Below are 24,035 nucleotides of genomic sequence, written 5' to 3' on the forward strand. Positions count from 1 at the left end.
GCTTCATTATTTGTTAGAGGCATATGAAAAGATTTTTGATGAGAAACCAGGAATTATTAAAGGGTATATTTGTCACCTACAAGTGAAGCCACATCAGACTTACTGTTACACGCACTATCCAATCCCCTGGCGTTTAAAACAATCCGTTCAAAGGGAGATAAATAGAATGTTAGAATGGAACTTGATTGAGCCATCAACTAGTCCATATTGTTCTCCGCTCTAAGTCGTTCCAAAACCTGGAGGCAACATAAGAAAAGTATGAAGCCCAGAATTTAAAATGGGAGGAAAAGATTCGACTCGCACTTGTCAATTTAACTAAAAAGGCAATACAACGGAAATTGACATATGATAAACGGATTCACCGGATTCAGACGTTTTCATCTTGGAGAAAAGGTTTTATTGAGGCGACACATCCATTCCTCGAAACTGATGAAGAACATAAAGAAATGGAATCTTATTTATACCGGACCATATGTTATTGTAAATATACCAAATCCTGGATCATACTTGTTGGCATATCCCGAATCGAAAAGAATAAAGGGATTATTCCCGCATAATGATATTAAGAAATTTTTTGAAGGATCGTAGATCTGTGATACCAAATATGGAGAAGAATTTAGAGTGGAATTTGACTATGAGTCAAATGTGTATATAAATATCAAGAAGTTAATGTTGTCTAGAGGTTAAGAGACAGTGAGATTGCTCCTGTGATAGGTTAAGAGACAGTGAGATTACTCCTGTGATAGGTTAAGAGACAGTGAGATTACTCCTGTGATAGGTTAAGAGACAGTGAGATTACTCCTGTGATAGGTTAAGAGACAGTGAGATTACTCCTGTGTTAGTTTAGCACAAAAATTTTAGGATAGGTAGAAGAATTTGTTAATTACTAGCGTTTGTAAGTGTGGAATATGAGCAGAAGCCACAGTGATATACAATGAAAGTGCATCTACATTTCCTCAAGACACGGCACTTATGTGAGAATTGCGTGTGAAACTTGAACAGTGTGGGATATGTAGGTAAATACGCTGTGAGTATGATGTGCGCTGTCCGCGCAAGAAAACAAATGAACTGTGAAATGAAGCAACAGTCGATAACGTCACTGTTGCAAACAATTGAAGAAACTCTCTGGTTGCGCTAGAGAAAATTATTATAATTTTTAGACTTTTCATTATGCCTTCTTTACCAGGAGACTCAATTTAAGAATTTTAACTAACATTTTAAGAATAGCGGTTTGTGTGTTTCATATTATGGACATAGGCCTAATTGTTGAAATATATTTCCATAAATGTTCATGAGAGGATGAAGAAGATTCTGCGATTGGATGATTGGTTAAATGAACATACATCATCATTAATGATATTTATTTGCAAGTGGATCTATAAATCAATTAATTATAAGAATAATGAAAATTTTTCAAATTATTCCTTTTGTGGAGTCAGTGTCATATGCCTATGTTTAAAATTTTTCATCAGGTGTAAACTTAAATTTTATCCATAATTTCGTAATTGAAAGCAAACCTCGGACAGATTCAATGCTCTACTTCCACCTGCACTATAACAAAACGAAGATTTGATTAAAAATTTTTTTGAGAGGAATACATTTGATATGAGCTACAACAAAATTTAAATGCCCACGGTCTATATGGCAATGTTTTGGACAATCAGCAGTTGTAATGCAAAACAACTTTGGTATTGAGGACTAAAAAAAAAAAAAAAAAAAAAAAAAAAAAAAATATTCGCGATTGTCAGGACTGATGGATGTTCCAGTCTAGTACAGGTGGAAGAAGAATGTAGGGATCCACTCCGATTTTGAGTTCAACGATGAAATATGGACTTCGTTGCCTTAATCCACTCTCTTCCAGGGATTTATTCAGTCAGAACCTTTTCTTATTCCACTTTAAACCTGTTTCATGTTCACGTCCCTGACCATCTGTTCCTGAGATCATCTTCCTGTTTCTACGGCACGTTACCAGCTTCTATCCTGTACCATAAGCCATCGCCTGTCCTCCGTGCCGCCTCCACCAAACGCTGTACGTCGCCTACCCAGTGTCCGTATCCAGTGTTCCTGTTCCATCGACTTCACAACGAGATCGCCGGCTACATCGTCGAAAGAAGAATTTTGAAAAATTTTTTTGAGCAATATTGTAAAATTTTTTTTGCCTATGAGGCACTTTTCCTTCGATCTAATCTATGGAGCTTCTATATATTTCAAAATTACTGGATTTAGGCTTTCCTATCTTCTTTAATACCTGAGCTGGGGTCTATTCTTCCGGGTTTTCCAGGGTTTCCCTGTGAAGGCCAGTTCCCAAATGGGTAGACCTTTTTCGTAATTACACCAATCTACATCTTCCCTGGTTATGTACTCGGGATGCGGGTATACCCCGGTACATGTAAAAGCTACAGCTTAGGTATTCCCGTAACTTATTGTCTTAACATGTTACCCATACTCTCTACAGTAAAATTCTACTAATTCAAAATATTCCTCTTTTGAATAAACAACCCAACAAATTTTTTCTGTTAGCTCGCAAAGTGTATTATCATTAACTTTGCTCGCTGCGAGGGGCAATTGTAATATCTCTTTATATTCGATGAATTATTCTGATACAATTCTACCCTTGAATGACGTTTACAAATTTTCTATCTTCATACTCGCAGAATCCATGCAAAAAGTAGTTCATACAATAGCTATGCCATGAGCGCATAAGTATTCTTTGTAGTACTCTCTCTGGTGGCAAAAAAAAAAAAAAAAAGAAGATAACTGATACGAACTGTACGATTAAGAGTGTGTGTGTATATATATATATATATATATATATATATATATATATATATATATATATATATATATATTTTTTTTGCTCCTTCAAATAAAAGGTGTGTATTGGAAATATGAGAATTAATGATATTTATCGATATATTGCGTAGTTGTTAATCAGAAGGGAACTTCCGAAAGACTGGATACGAACCTGCATTTAATAATCCAAGAGCTCCATTACTTCTTCGGAAGGTTAAACTTCATCAAAGCCAAATATCCGCTTGATATGAGATTTCCCGACTGATTATACAATGCTCCCAAAATTACGAGGCATTTTATTTGTACAGATTAGCAGACTGCCGCAAAGCACAAGCCTGCAGAGAAGAAGAATCATCGCCTGATTTCATTCTAACAAGTAAAATTTCAGAATCATTTTGAGTGACTGAGCTATGACTGTATTTCCTGTCATGAATGATTGATTGCTCGAACGAATTGCGAGCTACAGAATTACGTAGAAAAGATAGGAGGAAAAATTACACTCTGTTGATTATTATTGTTAGTATTGATGCGTGTACCATTTTTCTGATTGCCTTTCCACTGCGTCTACTTGTTCTAGATATTTCAATCCTTCCCTAAAAATTTGGCCCTTACACAGCAGGGTAACCGCCTAATGACAATGCCTAATAAATCTTCCTCTTTTATGAGATCATCCAGATATTTTGCTCTGTTAAGACAGCATTTCACAAAATTTCTATACCTGTTCCATGAGATATTGTTGTACAGTTTCAGTCCTAAAAGTTCTAATCTCAATTTCTTTTGGGCTTCCAATATTTAAGACTTAAATGATGTTTTAAACACATTGTAAGCTGTGAATTCTTCTAGCTTTAACACATCCCATTGTGCAGCATCACCCATCAAATGACATCACACATTGTATCTTACTTAAATCTGACCAGGAATTGTATCACATTCCCCAAAATGAGTTTAGAAATAAAACAGGGTAAATATTACACAAAGGTGAAAACTTGGAGAATTTGTGATTTATTCCTTTGCTTAGTGTTATGGTGAAGTCATCAAAGTTATTAGAGATTGTCCTGTTCTTCAATAACAGGTCTTCTACCTCTTCTCTTAGCTCTTTCTTTGTTTTCCCCAAGATCAGAGAGTTATTATTTATCTCTGCCTTTGTGTTTGAACTTAAAATACAGCTTTTGTGATTCCTGACATTGCAGACATAGTCTTTGTAGAGATGGACTTATTGTCTATCAATTCTGTACTACAAACATTCTTACTAAATTCAAGTTTTTATACCTTTGTTCCAATTCATTGAGTATTACAGACAAAACATGAATATTTTTGTTAGTGTAAGTATGTAACATTATTTTAGTATTTGTCAGTTCTTTCTCTAATATCTCAATTCTCCACACTAATTTGTCATTTTCTACTTTGATGATATGTACATGCTCTAAGGTACTGTCTTGTTTAGTTTCCACTATTTCTACATGCCTATCTATTTCAGAAACATGGTCAAAACTCATGTTCAATCTTGTTTCCAATAAATCAATATTACTTTTAAGTTGGGTAGTGAATGCATCAAATTGTGTTTCCAAATTCATGAGACTATTGTCAATTTATGTCTATCTGTTTTCTACTTGCGTGAACTTGTCATCCACATGCATAATTGTAGTATTTAAGTGATGCAACTGTTTGCATTAACTCTTCCTCAGCCATGCTTTTATCTATGTGTACCACAATATTTTTTTTCCCAAACTAAAACAAATTTATAACTATCTCATGTATTAACATAGGTTTCTTGAACTATACAGGGTGAAAAGTATTTAAATCGACAAACTCTGGGAGGTTGTAGGGAACATCAAAACAAATATTTTTCCCTAATGTCATTTTTTCCTATGAGGAGTATTTAAACCGGTAGAGGAAGATTTTTCTGGCGGCAAACTAATTAAACCAACAAACACTTTTCCATTTTTTTATGACCAAAAGACAACACATTAACACAACACAATTTCAATTACAGTAGATTTTTAAGAATGCCTCCATTGACACGTAAACAAAGGTTGCACCATCGGATCATGTTCTGTCTGACATGGGCTAAATCCCCAGGAGTATCCTGAATTGCTCTTGCTGCTGCTACTATCTGGGCAACTATATCCTCTTCTGATGCAACAGGAGTTGAGTAAACAAGGTTGTGCATCTCTCCCCACACAAGAAAGTCCAGAGGGGACATATCTGGGGATCAAGCAGGCCATGGTACAGGACCACCTCTGCCAATCCACGTTTCTGGGAACCGTCGGTCCAGGAATCGACACACACAATGACTGAAATGTGCCGGCGCCCCTTCATGTTGGAACTACATGCGTTGTCTTGTAGGGAGTGGGATGTCTTCCAGCAATTCTGGCAATGCTCTGGCGAGAAAATTGTAATAGTGCCTGCCATTTAATGGCCTAGGTAGCAGATATGGCCCAATTAAACAGTCACCAACAACACCGTGTCACACATTAGTGAAGAACCACACTTGATGAGCGCTAGTAACTGTCGCATGTGGGTTATCCTCACTCTAAACATGCAAATTGTGCATGTAGAAGACTCCATCACTCCCAAACGTTGCTTCATTGGTAAACAACACAGAGGATGGAAATGTAGAATGCATTTCACACTCTTCCAGGTACCACTGCGAAAACTGTGCTCTGGGTGGATAATCAACAGGTTCCAGGTTGTGGACACGCTGTAAGTGAAATGGACATAACAACTGCTCTTGAAGGACTGTTCTTACATTCGTCTGATTCGTCCCCATTTTATGTGCAATTGTACGAGTGCTGATTGAAGGATCCCGCTCCACATGCTGCAAGACAGCTTCCTCAAATTGCAGCGTTCTTACCGTGTGATGGCGTCGCTGTCCAGGTAATCTGCTAAATGACCCGGTCTCACGCAGACATTGGTACACAGCAGCAAAGATCGTATGATGCGGGATACGGCGATTAGGATATTGTTGTTGATAAACCCGCTGTGCAGCTCGTCCGCTGTGGTGAGTTACGTAGTACGCACCAACCGTATCAGTGTACTCACTCCAGGTGTATTGCTCCATTAGTAAACAGAGACAATGGACTACTACACTGGTGGACAGCAGTTGCCTACAACTGAAGAGTGTAATACGTCCCCTAACAACTGAAGATCGTAGTATGGCCTCTAACAACTGAAGAGCGTAATACGGCCTCCACCGGTTTAAATAATCCTTATCCGAAAAAAAGACATTAGGGAAAATATATTTGTTTTGATGTCCCCTACAACCTCCCAGAGTTTGTTGGTTTAAATACTTTTCACCCTGTATACAACATAAGATGTCTTAATCATGAAATGGGGGTACGTATATTCACTGTAATTGTCTGGTTTCTTCATTTACTATGTGTAATAGTACAATACTTGAAATAATAGAACATTTAAATGTCACAGTGATCTGGGTGTAAACAACTTTATTCACAGAAGTTGTCACAACCAAATTACTGTAGTAGTGTTTCAGTTTAATCTTTATATTCATGTGATCGCACCACTGCTCTTTGGAAAGAAGAATAAAAAATATCAGAAAATATCGAGTTACAGCATTTTACGACTCATGGACAGCTGCAGAGATGTTTGCTGTTTGGTGTCAACTGCTACTGTTGATATAAGTGTGCTGTATTGCAACAATTTGTCGAACTGTGACCTGATGGCAGCTGCCAAACTTCTATGCTCTGAACAGCACGTATGGTCATTCATCATGGGTACTCTGATTATCCATTTGCTGGTAGATGTAGTTGTGATTCCATGGTTGTTTAGTTGCTTAGCAACTGAATCCCAATTGTGATGTTATAAATATATTCATTCTTAAACTGAAATTCCAATATATGGAAAACTGTTATTTGTTCAAATTTGTTGAATTCCACTTTTGTGCTTTTGGCTGTACTGAGTCTTGATGTTTCAGTGTTGTACAGTTGTTTGTATTGGTCCCCGAATAATAACTTTAGTACTGGATAGTACTGCCTGTTACCAACACCTGTTACTTGGTTAGAATTGTTACTTCTTGAAAGAAGAATGTACATTTTGGTTGGCTGGTTGGTTGTTTTTGGGGAAGGAGACCAGACAGCGTGGTCATCGGTCTCATCGGATTAGGGAAGGATGGGGAAGGAAGTCGGCCGTGCCCTTTCAGAGGAACCATCCCGGCATTTGCTTGGAGTGATTTAGGGAAATCACGGAAAACCTAAATCAGGATGGCCGGACGCGGGATTGAACCGTCGTCCTCCCGAATGCGAGTCCAGTGTCGAACCACTGCGCCACCTCGCTCGGTACATTTTGATTATTTCCATACTGCCTGGTTAATAGTGGCTTCTTGTACTATCACTTTAACTTTCGTGCCAGGACTTCCTTATCGATTAAATATTCTTCTTATCTGTAGAATTTTACTAGAAACCAGGACTTGGCAACTCCAATCTTTTAAGGCTTTTATTGCGCCTTTAAATACAACACATATTAGACGATTAGTATATTGCTACAGGAGACCTTCTGGGCAATGAATAACAAGCATGTTTTCAGTACATACATATGTACATTTATTGATATGAACTTCTGATTATTGGTATTTCTCTGGCGCAGAAGAATCATTGCTGCCTTTGACTACTTTGCCCGTCAAGACTCCAAGTATCCTTTTAACACTCTTGGGACAGTGTGGATACTGGGAGGAATATCTCATGCAAATAATAAAATACACAAAACAGAACTTGTCCCCTAATAAACATTTTTACATAATAATTAAAACTTTATATTCTGAACAACTATTCTGGATAACACCAAATGTATATAATTCTACAAATAAAGCATGCTCATTTATATTCAAAATAAGTATGAGATTTCACTTTCACTGCTGAAAATTATTAATTTACAAACTCTACAAAACAGCTGGAAAATTTTGTACCTTCACAACATGCAATAAGCTTTTTAATTAGAATTGTGAAAATACAATTCAGAAAAATTGCCATAATTTTCGTAGTTTTGGTTTTATAAACAGCTGTGAAGCAGCAATGATTTTACCTCATTGTTATGAATAGTTTGGTGCATTCAGTTTTTCTGTAGCATTCACAGATCAAGGCATCATTAGTTAATAATGGAAGGATATTCTTAAATGACAGAGCAATCTATGAGGTGTGTTCAAAATACTCCAGAACATTCGTACTTTCGCGCCAATGGTGTGTTGGAACAAAATGCAATTGGCATCCTTGCACATGCCTGTGTTTAATATGTAACTGCTAGAAGTTTCATTGTTGCATGTCTGTTAGCTATTATTCAGTGCTGTATTGAGTAGAACAATGTATCACACAGTTTGCAAATTTTGAGATGGCACAGTTTGAGGAGCAACGCATCTGCATTAAATTTTGCATGAATCTCAAAAAAACCTTTACAGAGATACACTAAATGATGCAGGAAGACTACGGTGATGAGTACTGAAGCCACACTCAGCATTACAAATGGTTCACATGGTTTAAAAAAGGTCAGACGGAAGTAAAAGATGACCCTTGTTCAGGATGCCCTTCGACACCTACCGACAATGCTCATGTCAGAAACGTCAACGAAACAGTGCCTGTCAATCGAAGACTCACTGTCTGAAAGATTGCAGAAGAATGTAACATTCACCTTGCAATCTATGAAGAGCTTTTGGACCATGCAAATGAGAATGAGATATTCCATAATAGGATCATAACTGGTGATGAGACTAGGTCTTTGGTTATGATGGTGAGACAACGGTTCAATCTTCACAATGTGTCAGGAAAGATTCTTCAGGATCAAAAAAGGCTTGTCAGGTCAGATCAAATGTCAAAGCCATGCTGATAGTTTTCTTTAACTTTGAAGGATTAGTCCATCAAGAATTCAGTACACAGGGCAAATTGTTAATTGGTGGTACAATCAGGACATGTTGCAAAGGCTGTGAGAAAATCACTGTGCTGCCTCATCCTCCATATTCTCCAGACCTGGCCCCTATGGATCTTTTTTATTTCCAAAGTTGAAAACCCTGTTGAAAGAATGAAGATTAGCAACAACACACAAGATAAAAGAAAATTCACGGACGGAGCTTCACACAATCCAGCGAGAGGTGTACCAAGACTACTACTGCAAGTAGAAATGGTGCTGGGACTGCTGCATCAATTGTGGAGGAGAGCTTTTCAAGGGAGATGATGCACAATAAGAAAAAGGCAAGTGTAGAAAAATTTTGTGGATAATGTTCTGGAATTTTTTGAACACCTCATGTGTTATTAAATGGTAATCTCGTTAATAGTTCATGGTATACAATCCCAGTTACAGGTTGCCTATGTGACAACTTCAATGGCAATAAAATTTTATTTTCAACATTTTGTATAATTATTGCTTTTGCATAATCTACTCTGCAAGAGATAGAATCTTATCTTAAAGGTTAAACACAGTAAGACAAGTATTACAGTTAGAAACCATGTGTATGTTTGGAGGCAGTTTGCGCCAGTTACCTGGACCACATTCACCCACAATATGAGGATGAGAGCACTTGGGACCTTCCAAGAAACTTTATATATATTTTCAAATTTTTACAAATCTTTCGGACCATGCAAGATGATGAAAGGAAAAATGTTTATTGCTGTTTAGTCCAAATTATTTGTTTAAATCATGAAATTAACATAGACAGTTATGTAAACAATACTTTTGACAAAACTGTTAAATTACTTTGGAATTAATTAGGGGCTTACTTTGCTAACATGTTTCTGACTAGAGCCAAATAGATACTTTAAGAATATTAGCATTTTGTCTTCCAAATGTTTACAACTATTACAGAATTTATATTTGTTTATATGTCAACAATAGGATTTAAGTAACGAAACAGTTGCCGATTTCACCCTATAACAAAAGATATCAACTAGGAATAGTCAAAATAAATTAGAAAATCACTTACAAACATAAAACTAAGCACAAAATTGGATCTGGTGTTATACTCTTTAAAACTAAGGTCCAGCCATTCTCTTTTGTGAAAATGCACATTATAGTCATGTTTGTTAATGATAATCAGTTAAAAATTAAAAAACAAATTGAAGGAGGCAGATGGAAAAACAAGAGAGGAAGCAAAAAATATCCCAGCTTGCTTCATCACAAGGCGAATAAATGCCTTACATTGAAATATTCATGTGCTGTGTATTATTGGTACATTTCTGTATCCTACGTGAGGGAAAATATCTACACTGATGACCTCGACTACCTGTAATGTCACAATAACTGCAAAATTTCATCTCAAGTTGCCTTATCGAGTGTTAACAATGCAGCCATTTGTCATGAAACATGTTTTGTCTGTTATTCCACACATCTCTATTGTTCTGTTTTCATAAGGACCTGTGGCGATTAGTGTTCTCATTGTATTCAACAGCAGACAGTATGAAAAACTGGCCAGGATGCTAGTGCAAATTGTGGCTTCTCTAGGCACAGTGACTGCGACATAACAATGGCTGCCAATGGAACCATTATTAATGAAACTCCCCTCTGAACCTACTCTGGGAAGTTTCGTTGATACTGCAGACTTGGTGTTTGTGCAAATGAATGTTGTGCCAACTTCACCTTTTGTGACTACTGCAACAACTGTTTCAACACAATCACAATGCATGCACAACCATTGTGCAAAGTCGAAACCATGTTTGGTTCCACAATTGTGCTGTCGGTGGCACCAGTTATACCTTACTGTTCGGCTTCCACAGTGCATCTGTCATCATATTATACAGCACAGCACCCGAACTGTGCCTCAACATAAACTTCCACCTTTCCTTACCAATCAAGTGACATTGTGGTTTTCTTTGCTGGACAAGGTGGGTGACAACTCGAAGTTTGTTATGCTCTTATGTCATCTTGCTGAACATACTGAACCGATTACTGACATCTTATGCATCTGTTTGACCCATAAGTATGACACCTTGAAGGCAGCCTTGATACAACAGGTTGCTCACACCATGGAACAATAGATGCACAGCTCGGTCAGCGGCCTCCTCCTCAACTGTGGTGCCTTTTACATTCCTTGTGAATCATCTCGTATTCATGCCAGACCCTATGTTCTGGACGCTGTAGTCGTCATCAAACTCTCATCTCAACTAGTAATGATCACACATCAGGCAGAACCATTGGAACAGAAACTCACCCTAGTCAACAGATTCTAAACGGTTATACAGCACAGGCAACACATCAATGTGAGTGAGCCTGCTCCCTTAGTCCTGTCATCCGGCTCGCACCCCGAACAAACTCAGTGCCTCTTGACTCATATGAAGCCAACATCCTGGATCCCCTCCCAAGTGTCGGATCACAGAACGCATATGGCACCACACTGCTAGCAGAAAATGCTGCATCAGCTGACCCTACTGGCATGTGGCCACACCACTGATGATACTACTTGCAGTTTGGCACCCTGCTCACAAGTGCCAGCAACCCTGCTCTTACTCAAATGACGAATGTGGTCCACAGGTCAGCAACGCCAGCTGATGCCTAACATCAAGTCACCTCTCGTCCACAACCTCAACATCCGCTGAAGGGTGCCTTTATATTCATGATTAACCCACAACTTCCTTGTTCACATGGGTTTACATCTATGCACAGTGCTTTGACAGATGTTGGAACCACATTCTGAAGCTCTTAGGCTATAGCTGACAACACTTAGCATCCATGTGCACTGTGACTGCAGCTCATGTACGCCTTACAACTCACAGACCAGCTGCACTGCCCTTGTACTTCCTACATCACTGCCATTGCTGACCTGTGCTGGGGATTGACTTTCTCTGCAGATTTTGTCACTACCTAATCTTGACCATGCTGCCTTAGTCCATCATGTGATGCATCAGTTGGTCCTGGGGATCCATCATGGGCCACGAACCAGTGCTCACATGCACCTGTGACCTACATCACTGCCAACACCGACTGTTGTTCAACTCTTCACCAGTGCATTGCAACACTGGAATGTATCAGCATACAGGAAAGTCTCCTCAGCGCCGTGACAGTTTGCAGCTCCTATTCTCCATCTACGATGACCTGGATCGACAGTTACAGGAAAAATCTTACACATGTACCCGAGATACTCTGGTGTCTATCACACACTGTGGCTACCTCAGACTATGTGAGGTCAGTCCAGCACTTTCTGCATTGTCCCTCCTGGTTCAGTAAAGGCATTCCAATCTCCAACACAACACATTGCAGGTTAGGCTCTACCAGTGTCCTATCAGAAATGGTATGACGCATTGCATCATTACAACCTTGGGTCCACACATTCCTCATAAACCATGGTGCCTCACACCTGCAATCCTTCTCATGGCTAAGGCAGCAATGGATGAACTGAATGGATGCACCGGAGTATTGTTCAACCTTCAGACAGTGCTTGAACCTTGCCCATAATGTTGGTTGCTAACAAAGATGGTTAGGTCTGCCTCTACAGTGACTGCAGAGCTCTTAATTTCTGCACAGCTACCCATGGTGAATATCCAAGATTTTCCACATTTGCTCGCAGGGGCTATTATTTTTGATGTGATTGATTAGTGCAAGGCCCATTATCAGATTCCCGTGCATCCAGATGATGTTACCAAGATGGCTATTATCAAGTCCTTTCCCTTGTTCAAGTTCCTTATCATGCCCTATGGACTGAATAATGCAGCACCAATGTGAGAATGATTCACTGATGGAGTTTTTCAATCCCAAATGTACTTACTCTGACCTAGATGACATCTTCATTTTTTCTGTCGATGTTCAAACCACTAAGATCACCTCAAACTCATTCTCACTGTGTTCTTTGACGAAAGTGGGTGATCATCAATGAGGAAATATTGTCATTGCAGAAGCCAGACCTAACATTTCTCTGACACACTTTCAATGCTCATGGGATCAAACCAATACCAGACCATGATGAACTCGTTCACTAGCTGCCACTCCCTGAAACTATCATGACCTTTGCTGGTTTCTGGGAATTCTCAACTTCTGCTGATGACACCACACTCCACAGAGGCTCAAGCATCCCTGATCAAAGCCTTAGTGGGCACAAACACACACTACAGTCAATCCACGACATTTTGTCATCTCAATCTCATTCCTCTGCACACAAACTATGTCTGTCATCTGTGTGCAGTGGGCAACGTTGTTGCTGACTATCTCTCATTGGTACACACAATAACTTTCACTCTTGATTACAGCAGACAGGTTGCGGAACAAGAGAGGGACCCCAAAATTTCTGCCTTACTTGATGACAATTTCTTCAGTCTCAAAACTGAATGCTGATCAATTCTTGGTTCAGATGTCAGTATCCTCTGTGGTGTGCCCCATCACCAGCTTTGACTTCTCCTCCCCATACCACTGCAATGCCAGTCTTTGATCATCTCCACAACCTTGCTCATGTTGTTTTAATTGATGATATAGCTTGTCATTGAATGCTTTGTTTGGCCAGGTGTTAGTTGCGATAGCCACCAATGGACACAGGAATGCCTCGAGTGCCAATGTAGTATGGTGGAACACTACACACAAATATCCCTTGGCATTTGAGATTCAACTCAGATACTTCCATCACATACATCCGGATGTTGCTGGACCCTGCCAGAGTCAGAGGAGATTAAATGCCTACTCTCAACAATTGATCACATTTTGCACTAGGTGGAAGCTGTGCTGATCACAGATATCACAGCAGAATCCCAAACCAAGCCTTCATGGCAGCTTGGACCATCACCACTGATCAGAGTCTTCTGTTCAAATATTTGGTCTTCAGTACCCTTTGTAACTTCAGCGTCATCTACCACCATTGTAGTACGGCATCCCATCCCCTGAACAACCACATCATGGAACGATGGCAAAATATGATGGAGACGGCACTTGTTCCATGGGGATGCATAGATTGAGGCTCTTCTTTGGGTTCTTCTTGGTGTCTGAATGGTGTTCAAAGATAACTTATATCACTCATTAGCAGAAATACTCTAAGGTGAGACCCATACACTGCCAGCAGAATGTGTTCTACAGACTCTGGATTTGGCCCTGAAGTCATTCAAGTCATTCATCCATAAACAGTTCACAGATTGTACATATGTTGTGCCTCACAATGATGCCATACAGATGGTCTTACAACCACCCTACACTGGGCCGTTCTGAGTGTTGAAGCATGGTCATCACACCTTTAACCTTGACATAAATGGCACTTCTATGATGAGTTCCATCAACAGACTGAAACCTGCATGGGCCTCTTCACTTTAGATGATCCAACTGCTCTTCGGGGTGACAATGCTTGCGATAACTCACCCATATACAGCTCATGAATGCTGAACCAACGAACGACCATTACAATCGACATCCATGGCTTTCGATCAGATGAAGTCATGGTTAAATTGGACAACACTTAACTTTTGGTGGAAGCTACTCATGTGGCTCTGGATGCTCCACCTACACCAATCACAACCCAGCTCTCCTGCACTTACCCCTAATGCCATCTGTGCTGTTTGCTGCTGTGTTCTCCCGGCTTTCTCAGGCAGACGAGCTTACTATCACCCTGTCAGCTGCCTCTCCGTGCCTCTCATCACCGACAGCTATGCCACTGTTACCAACACCACCCATATGCAATCAACCACCACCAATGGAAAACTGCAGAACTGCCTTCAGCATCCACTACCTAATGCTATGATTGGCTCTCGCTGTACCGTTGGTACACAATATGCAGACAACAGCCACTGATGACTACTGGCAAAGATCTCTGCTCGTCGACGTCGACCTCACAACACATCCTCTATTGCTCCAGGGGCAGGAATAGGTGGTGGGGTATGGGGAGGGACAACTCTGTGGGGACATTGCTATTTGTTACAGATAACTATGCTGGCCAGAATTCCCTTGTGGAGGGGTGGAACATCTGTGACAGATATTTACTATCAAAAACAGTCTTGATCACAAATTATTTATTCCAGTGACCGGTTTTGCCCACAACTGTGGTCATCTTCAGACCCATGAGTAAGAACCTCCTTCTGGTGGTAAATCACTACTCGATTTACCGCCAGAAGGAGGTTCTTACTCATTGGTATGAAAATTATCACAGTTGTGGTCAAAACTGGTCACCGGAATAAATAATTTGTGATCAAGACTGTTTTTGATAGTAAATATTCGTAATAACACTGATCACTGCATACTCCCACAATGTAATCAAAAGTAATTGATCTGTAACAGAGACTGGCTGCAGACGGTATCAATATGTCTCACTGACTGAACCTGCCAGATTATATCGTTGTATGACACACAGTTTAGGAGATATGACATCATAAACATTGAGATGCGTGGAAAACTAGCTTCTGCACAAAACAGAGCACAAATTACCCAGACCATCATCACCCAGTGTTTGATATGTGGGCACTCTGTGACTTCCATCAAACTTAAAACATAATTTCAAACATTTTCAAAATTTTTTCTCATTTCCATGCTTAACATAAAATATCAACCATATATAAAGTAAGCAAAGATTTGAAGCTGTTTTATAAATGGAAGTTCAATTTTTTAAAGCTACAGTTGTTTATTGATTATGTAAGGAAGATTACCACAGAGAATGCAGTGTCCAGTAAATCATTATTCCTATGGTATATAGTCTAAAGTAGTCATATCTTTGATGGCAGAAATTCAGTATCAATGAAAATTTTCTCTCCATTAGGGAAAAGCTTTCTTTTATGAAGTTTCACATTTTAACAAACATTTGTTCATTTCTCTGTGGATAATTTTCCTTTCTAAAGTCCATAGCTGATTACACTACATGACAGAGCATATGGATTCACTTGATTGTCTGTTGCATTTTCTGTCTCAAACAGTGTAATGTCTCTTGCAGCAGTCTCTCCGCGATATTTTCAGAAATTTTATAAATTATATAACTCAGTACATATCTCGAAATACGAGGGTTATTCCAAAAGTAAGGTCCGATCGGTCGCGAAATGGAAACGACTATGAAAATCCGATAAAGCTTTGCACAGATGTGTTGGGTAGTGTCTCTAGTATAACCCCAGTTAGCATCACGTCGCTCTTCTCATTTCTGAGCTCGCAGTGAGTGCGTAAAGATGTCTAGAAAATAGTTTCTGCCGCCAAGTACGAGGGCCTGGTGAGAAATTTCGCCTGAAGCTATGCAGCCAACATTACGTAACTGTCGTGCTGTTTCGTCTTCACGACAATTCTCAGCCGCATTCTGCAGGGTCAATGAAGATGCTCCTGCATTGTTTTCAAATGGAAATGTTAGATTACCCACAATACAGTCCGCAATTGTCTCCCCCTGAGTTTCATCTCTGGTCACATGAACCGCTGTCTTTGAAGACAAAATTTTGACACAGACAACGAGGTGTAGGCCAGCGTGGAGAATTGGCGGAAAGCACTGGCGGCTGCCTTCTATGATGAGGCTATTGAAAAGTTGGTACAACGCTATGACAAAAGTCTAAGTCAGAACGGCGACTACGTAGAGAAGTAGCTGAAAGGTGTAGCTGATTGTTACAAGTAAAACATTTCTGATGTTCACTGTGGTTTCAATTTGGCAATCAATCGGACCTTACTTTTGGAATAACCCTCGTATCTCTTCTTATCTTACCGATTCCTAAACTTTAATATACGGTGATTATCAATGCAAAGTAGTTTCAAGCCCTATTATTCCTTGGAGCGTCCATTTACTCCATGGAATAGTTTCTCTGCTATCTGTTTTCTCTTATGAAAAGAATGAGGCAATGCTTGCCGATTAGCCGTGAAGGAAGGGGGATGTATATGTGTGTATTGTTGAGCTAGTCACCATCTTGATGAGATTCTGTATGAGAAGGAATTTAATATATGAACTAAACTAAAGTAAGTGTGTTCGTGTATTATTTAACTGATTATTATTGACAGTGTCTGCTTACTACGCTGTGTTGCACGGGATCAGTGGGGAACATCTGATTTACACTGGACGAACCTGCCGTTTTGTACGCTCAAGATATCCAGTTACTTCAAATAAATAGGCTAACATGGTCTTACCAGCAGATCTCCGGTCTTCCCCATGTGATCACCGAAAGTTAATAATTATTACAAATGTTTTCAGGAGATCGACTGACAATTTTCGTTGCGAGCTGCAACCAGACATGGAAGTGACATTGGAGGTTGAGCTCTGGAGCAAAATCATCATTCTAACTCATCCCAATGGTGTTCCATTGGGCTCACAATCTGAGCAGACTGTTGCATGGAAACGAAAATATATTATTTTTTCATTAATGAACCAAACATGGGGAAAAGATATAGACAATTATTTTTAAAATTAATTGGCGCTCATTTTATGGTCACAGTGTAATTATTTTGAGAATGAACCAGTTCCTTATTTCTGTGAGAGTGCCCAAACATGAATGTTAGTATTTCATGCTTTGAGAAACCCTGTGACTGAAGCAATAATTTTAACTTATTGTCAGATAAATAAATTTAAAATATAAATCATCCTATGTTAACCTCAATTAAACATATAAAATCTTGTAATTATAGTGAACATTAATCTAGTGTGTTGCCCTTTTGCGTTTATGACAGCTTGAGCTCTGGAGACAATTTAATTGAGGTATCTGAATGTCTGTGGAGGAATGGTAGCCCATTTTTCAAGAGCTGCAACCAGACATGGAAGTGACATTGGAGGTTGAGCTCTGGAGCAAAATCATCATTCTAACTCATCCCAATGGTGTTCCATTGGGCTCATAATCTGAGCAGGACAGTCCATTTCAGTAATGTTATTGTCCACAAGCCATTGTTCACAGACACTGCTTGATGACAGCAGATATGAATTCATGCTGATACAAACAGTCAACACCTCCAATGCTGTAGCATATATTCATATCTTTCTACATTTAGCATATTCTTAAGTACAATAAGGGCACCACACCTAACCACAAAAAGACCCCAATACCATAACACCACCTCCTCTGTACTTCACTGTTGACACTGCACATGATGGCAGGCAACATTCTCCAGGCATTCATCAAACCCAAATCACTCCATCACATTGCCACAGAGAGTAGCGCAATTCATCACTCCAAGTCACTTCTTTCCATCCATCCATTTTCCAGTGACATCCCTCTTTACATCACCTCAAGTGTCATTTAGCATTGACTATAAAAATATGTGGCTTGTGAATAGCTGCTTGATCAATGTATCTCTTACTTTTTAACTTCCTACATAAGTCATTAAGCTAGTTTGATGCTGGCAGCATTTTGAAACTCATAAGTGATTCCCTCCGCCAATTCATGCAATTTCCTGCAACCACCTTCTGCAATTCTCGATGGTGCCTGTCCATCAGCACATGAGGTCTGTTGGTTTAGTTGTGGTTCCTTTGAGTTTACTCCTCACAATCACAATACCAATTGTCAACTTGGGCAGTTTTTAAGGGTTGAAATGTCCCTGACGAGCTCTTGTGACTGACCCATTTTGCTGTTACTGCTTCTCTACTAACAATGCAATACTCTCCACCTCCTTTTATACTGGCGGATCCACCTCTCACCTTATCTAGTGGTCAATTTCGCCTTAGATATAGGGGCATCTTTGTAATTTTGATCAGCTAGTGTATTAAAGCATTTTCAGCTTAGTGTCCTTTTATACTGACTAAAGGTGTTGTATGCCTGATGCTAGTATGTTTTGTGGCTTGTAATAATAATAATCTGCAATTCATTTCCTTCACATAGTCAAATCCAAATATATACAAGTGGAAACAACAGATACAAATAATGTATCATCCAATCTTACTAAATAATGCATGTGTGGAATTTCATATAGCAAAGGCACACTTGCATGCAGCTTAAATGTATTTATGTTCATTTAAGTGTAAACCTGAAAGCCACTTTGAAATATTACCTCTTACAAAGAAAAGAAACAGAATTGTATGGCAATAACATATCTTTCCAAGTATATTAACCAATAACCTGATGAAATTCAGGCAATAGCATCCAATAAATGTTGTGGTGAATTTCAAGCTTTGGGTTGGACATTACATTTATTCAATAAGAACAGCAGTGGTATGTGGTTGAGATCTATTCATTTCCAATAGTCTTCTCTTACATGCACAGAAAGCAAGTAAGTACTGAGATAATGGTATATCATGTTGCTGTAATTTATCACTTCTGTCAAGGTACAATGTGACAAACATTTAATAAACTTTATACAATTATGAATACAAACAATGTTAAGTAGACAGCCTTGTGGCACAACATGCAGCTGAACATAACCTGCTTGATTTCAATGGCTGCTTCACTACTTGAACCATCTGGATCCTCCCCTTCATCACCAACTTTCCTCAACAGTTATCCTTACATACATTCTCTACTCAGGTAATTATCCAGTCCTCAACCTCCAGTAACATACTGTCCCCGCATCTCTGTCCTATCATCTCCTCCCTATTCTTGTCTCCCATCCTCTTTGTTTGTCACCCGCTGCCAAATGCACCTGTCCACAATTTCCTGCTCCTTTCCTTTTTGTCCCTTTTTTCCCCATGTCCTTGCCCCACAATGTCCTGACACTGTGCTTGTTGGTGTTCTAGTCCTGCACACTCCACGAGACGGCATTCACCTCTCCACCCACCCTTACACCACTATCCCTTGCACTTTGCCACCCACTCCAGATTGCTGCTTGCATTCTACATGATAGTTGTATTCTGGTCCAAGCAGCCAGGGTTGGTAGTCAAGTGTGCATGCAGTGTGCTTGCTTGTGTGTATGAATGGTGTGTTTCTCTTTTGCTGATCATGGCAGTGGCTGAAAGCTTTATATAAGTTTCTTTACCTGTCCTCTTTACTTTACAGTTAGTAGCAATTTCTCTTTTCCTTCAGTGTTAATCTACCTGTTTTCACTAATACATAGTTTACCTAGTAGATAAAAAGTTTTGTGAACCAACTCCCATGAAATTAAACAAGTACCCATGACTTATTTATGAACACATATATTACATTGTACTGAAAAATTTAATAAACATAACAATTTATTTGGTGATTCTAGTGTGCAGTAATAACAATTGTAGTCTGTTAACAGTATATGAAATCTATTTTGCCTACAAATAACCTTGTCTCCTTATGGTTGCTCATTCTAATTCATAACACAGGATTCATAGGTAGGCACCATGTATTTTATATTAATGTACGCATCATCTCCACCATGTCTTTCCAGAATTTCAAGTGTTTCTTGAATAAGATCGCCAAGATTCTCATGCTTCATTTGAGTATAGTCAATGTCATCGCCACAGTTCACTGAAATAGAACATGTCATCACAATATAAAATACTGAGGACATGAAATAAAAAAGCATCAATACATTCTCTGTGTGGATTTGAAAATCAAGTAAATATGTGAAAGATATGAAGTACAAAGCATGTTCAGAAAGTAAGTGTACTGTGAGCATAATGGGCTCTGGTTGTCAACACTGGCCACAGCAAGCATGTCAAGAACACAGTAGTGTGTAAACTCATGTTGTGGTGTCCAGTTGTGTGAAAGATGTCAGTAAAAAATCCCACCAAGTGCAAGCCATGTGCTCTGATCCGCTTCCTACTCGCAGATGGAGTGTATCAAAATTTTTTCGCGAGTCAAAATGGTTTACAGTGAAGGTGTTTCAAACACAACGAGTGTGTTTAAATGGTGTAGGGAGTTTGTGGAGGCAGAACGAATGTTCATGATGAACAGATGAGTGGAAGGACTTCCATTTGGACTGACGAGTTGCTAAATAAAATCGTGGAAACTGTTTGTGAAGTTTCTGCAGTGTTTCCACAATTCACCAGAGCTCTCTTATAAGAGATACTCACAGAAATATTGGGATACCAGAAACTCTGCAAGATGGGTCCCAGAATAGCTGGCAGAGTAGCACAAAAAATACTGGGTCAGTAGCATCTGCGAGTTTCTAGAGCAACTTGAATTGAAAGGTGAGGATTTTCTAAGCTCTATTGTGACTGGATATAAAACTTGGATGGCTCATTATAAGCCTGAAGCAAAAAGATAAGTCATCACAATGGCATCGCACCAATTCCCGTCTACCAAGAAATTAAAAACAACAAATTTGGAACCAAAAATGCAGCATTTTGGTTGAATTTCTGCCTCACGGAAAGATCATCAACTCACAATGATATTGTGAGACCCTAAAAAACCTCAAAACAAAAGGACAGGAATGCTGACAAGAGGAGTATGGCTGTTGCACAATAACACCTGTCCTCACACAGCCTTACCTTGAAGGTGCTCTTGGACTCATTTGACGGGGATGTTTTGCCCCCCCCCCCCCCTCCCACTCCCCCCATCTGCCCATCTATACTCCTGGTTCAGCACCTTCAGATTATCATGTTTTCACCTCCCTGACCATCAACTCACAAGCAGATGCAGAGGGAGGTTCTGAAGTGAGGAAAGGAGGCGGCGGGAGAGTTTTTCAAGGAGGGCATAAAGAAGCTGACACCACGGCACATCACATGCACTGAATGAGATAGGATTTATGTGGGAAAATAGCCAACAAGTGTATCAACGATATCCTGTACTTTTTTCAATCACACTTTTTCTAAGAAAAAATAAAAATCTAGTACACTTAGTTTCTGAACATGCCTTGTATGATTTAGTGCTAGATATTTAGTAACTTATTTTACAAATTGTTTGTTAAGACCACAATAGCTAGTTTTAGCTATGGGCAATACCAGTTTGTATTTTGCAGACAGACAAGTTTGGGATTATATAATAATGAAGTTCTGTATGTTCATTAAATCTGACACTGTGACTACCACACTCTATTCTGTACTTTATTGAGTCGGGTGCAAACAGGTTTCAAATGATGCCATGCAAAGTTACAAATGGCTAAGATGATGGTTTATGTGAAAATGATGCTAATGAGAAAAAACTTTCATTGCTCATACTTTTGTGTCATTAGAGACCATGTTAAGCAATATTTATACGTTATTGGAGATCATATTTGTTGTTCGGTATTCTTTCCATGTTTTCCTGCCCCATTTTATCTCTATGGCCAATGTTCTGCTTGTCTTCTTTGTGGTAGACTTTGGAGCTGTTGATAAAGTATTTGTACTTTATTTGATACGAAATTCTCCACTTGGTTTACTTCTACTTTTCTAGGTATTCAGAGAGTTTAACTTTCATACAGATACGCTGTTTCAATAAGTAAATTATAGTGTTTAAGTTCAGTTTGTTTTAATGTAGAATCATTCAAGTAAAAGTTGTACATTCCACAAGTAGAAGCAGCCATATTATCTCATCTGATGATGTTAATTTCTGCTGTATTAGTTTTAATCATGTCAGTCAAGATATGACCACTGCTGCTTTTTGAGAAACATACAACCTTCACTTGAAGAATTTGACAGGGTGGTCCATAGTTGTGGAACAACCCTGCTAAGAGAAAAAAAGGTGAACAAACAGAAATGTACAGCCAAATAATGTGAGAGACCAAAGGGAGAATAACCTATGAGGTTATGTTACCAATGTGGAGACCATTTTGTAAGCTGCCACCCTGGATGCTACTCAAATGGATAGGGGATCATGTGACACAGAGAACTACACGACAAAAACAGTAGTGTATTTCATTTGAGCATAGCTCTATCCATTCTTAAGTTATGTCTCATATTGCACAGAACAATACAAATGCTATTTATAATGTATAAAGGCTACAGGATGTGCTTGATATCTCAGCATATTGTACGGTTATAGTTATCTCTGGTATCTATTCCTAATGGACTTTAAACCACACATGTACCAGAATGTGAGCACAAGCATAAAAAATGTGCTTCCTGAGATGTACAAGGTTTTTGACATTCACTGCATACACAACTGCCTTCACATGTACTGACGGATAGAAATCTAATACCAAATTTTGAAAGAAAGACCAATTCCAGCCACAACTGTGCATGAAAATAATCCATTGGTGAAAGATTAACATTTGTGCCAGACTAGGACATGTATACATATCTCCTGCTTAATATAAGCAATTGCCTTATCTGCCCTGGCCAACAAGACATGCTTCCTGTATGACTCAAATTCTAAACTTGTCTCACACTAGTAGTGTCCACACTGTCCATTCACCCACTTGTTCTCAGTGAGGCCTGTATTCCTGCAAGAGACTCAGGCCCTGTTATGCATCCATGTGTGTTTTTAAGACATGTCCGACAGAACAGACACCACACAGTTGTTGATACAGTGGCTGTATCAAGTACAGTGGCCCGGCTGTCTGGCCGAGTTGCGAGTTGGTTAAGGCATCTACTTGCGTTAAGAGGGAGTCATGTTCTGGTCCAGAGCAAATTTTCAACTTTCACTATCAAATTATTTCAATGGTGTTGGTTGTTCCTTCAAAAATTGATATTTTTGACCATTGTCTCAACAAGTGTGTGGTGTCTATTCTGTCAGACATGTTCACTTGAGAAAAGAGATGGAGCAGCCACCCTGTGTTTACCTTCAGAAAATTAAACTGCAGTACTACTGATAGACATATTTAGAATGAAAAAAAAAAAGCTGTTCCTAGTGGGCAGCCTCTTCAAGGTAAGCACGGAACACCCTTTAATGTCTCTTTTTAATTTTATAAGTACTTTATCAATAATGGTTTAAAATCATTATGTTAAAAGTAAAGAGATGATTATAAATGAACACAACAATGGAGAACAAACACAGCATTGTGAGAGGGTCTCAGCAGTCAAAATGGGCAGAGTGTTCTGTGAAAGAGAACTGATGTTTTAAATAGATAAAATAGATACCCTGTTTGCTTTTGGGATACGTAGAACATGTCTTATGGCCAGGAGATCACAAGATTGTCTTATTCCCATTATTTGCTAGCTCATTTAGCATTAAATAGGGTGCAGATGTAGCCTTCTGCTACAAACATTGACTAGCTTTAAAACATCATTCAAAAATGTATGGTAAAACCTATGGACCTTAGGCATCCATCCTACATTTTTCTGCTCTGGGTATTGTCTTTTCAAATGCTAAATATTGTGCCCAACTTTGGCTAAACAGCCAATTAGCACAAAATAATCAATGTTTGAAAATATAATACAATGACAGATAGAAAATATACTTACCAAGCAGCGGCAGGAGAAAATACGTACAAAATATAAATAAATGTGCAAGCTTTCAGCTTCCACTGGCTTTATCTCCTGTGTGAAGGGCTGAAGGGAAAGGAAGAGGGATGAAGAAATGGACTTATAAGGTTTAGGAAATGGTGAGAGGTTTGGAAAAGTGGCTCAGAACGCTGGGGCAGGGGAGACTTATTCGACAGGATGAGAGGGAAAGACTGATCACTGGTGCCTCCAA

The 24,035-nt window shown here is 39.1% G+C and overlaps 1 protein-coding gene across 1 annotated transcript in view; it reads right to left on the reverse strand.

The window, feature by feature from the left end:
• Nucleotides 1-18,864: 18,864 nt before the first annotated feature.
• Nucleotides 18,865-24,035, reverse strand: part of LOC124621914 (parkin coregulated gene protein homolog) — a 92,312-nt gene continuing 87,141 nt past the window's right edge. The window contains exon 4 of the mRNA XM_047147422.1: nucleotides 18,865-20,006. Within this exon, the coding sequence (XP_047003378.1) occupies nucleotides 19,846-20,006 (161 nt within the window). The 3' untranslated portion in view covers nucleotides 18,865-19,845. The remainder of the gene's footprint in view (nucleotides 20,007-24,035) is intronic.

This window comes from Schistocerca americana, chromosome 1 (genome assembly GCF_021461395.2).
Source record: "Schistocerca americana isolate TAMUIC-IGC-003095 chromosome 1, iqSchAmer2.1, whole genome shotgun sequence".
Classification (NCBI taxonomy): Eukaryota; Metazoa; Arthropoda; class Insecta; order Orthoptera; family Acrididae; genus Schistocerca; species Schistocerca americana.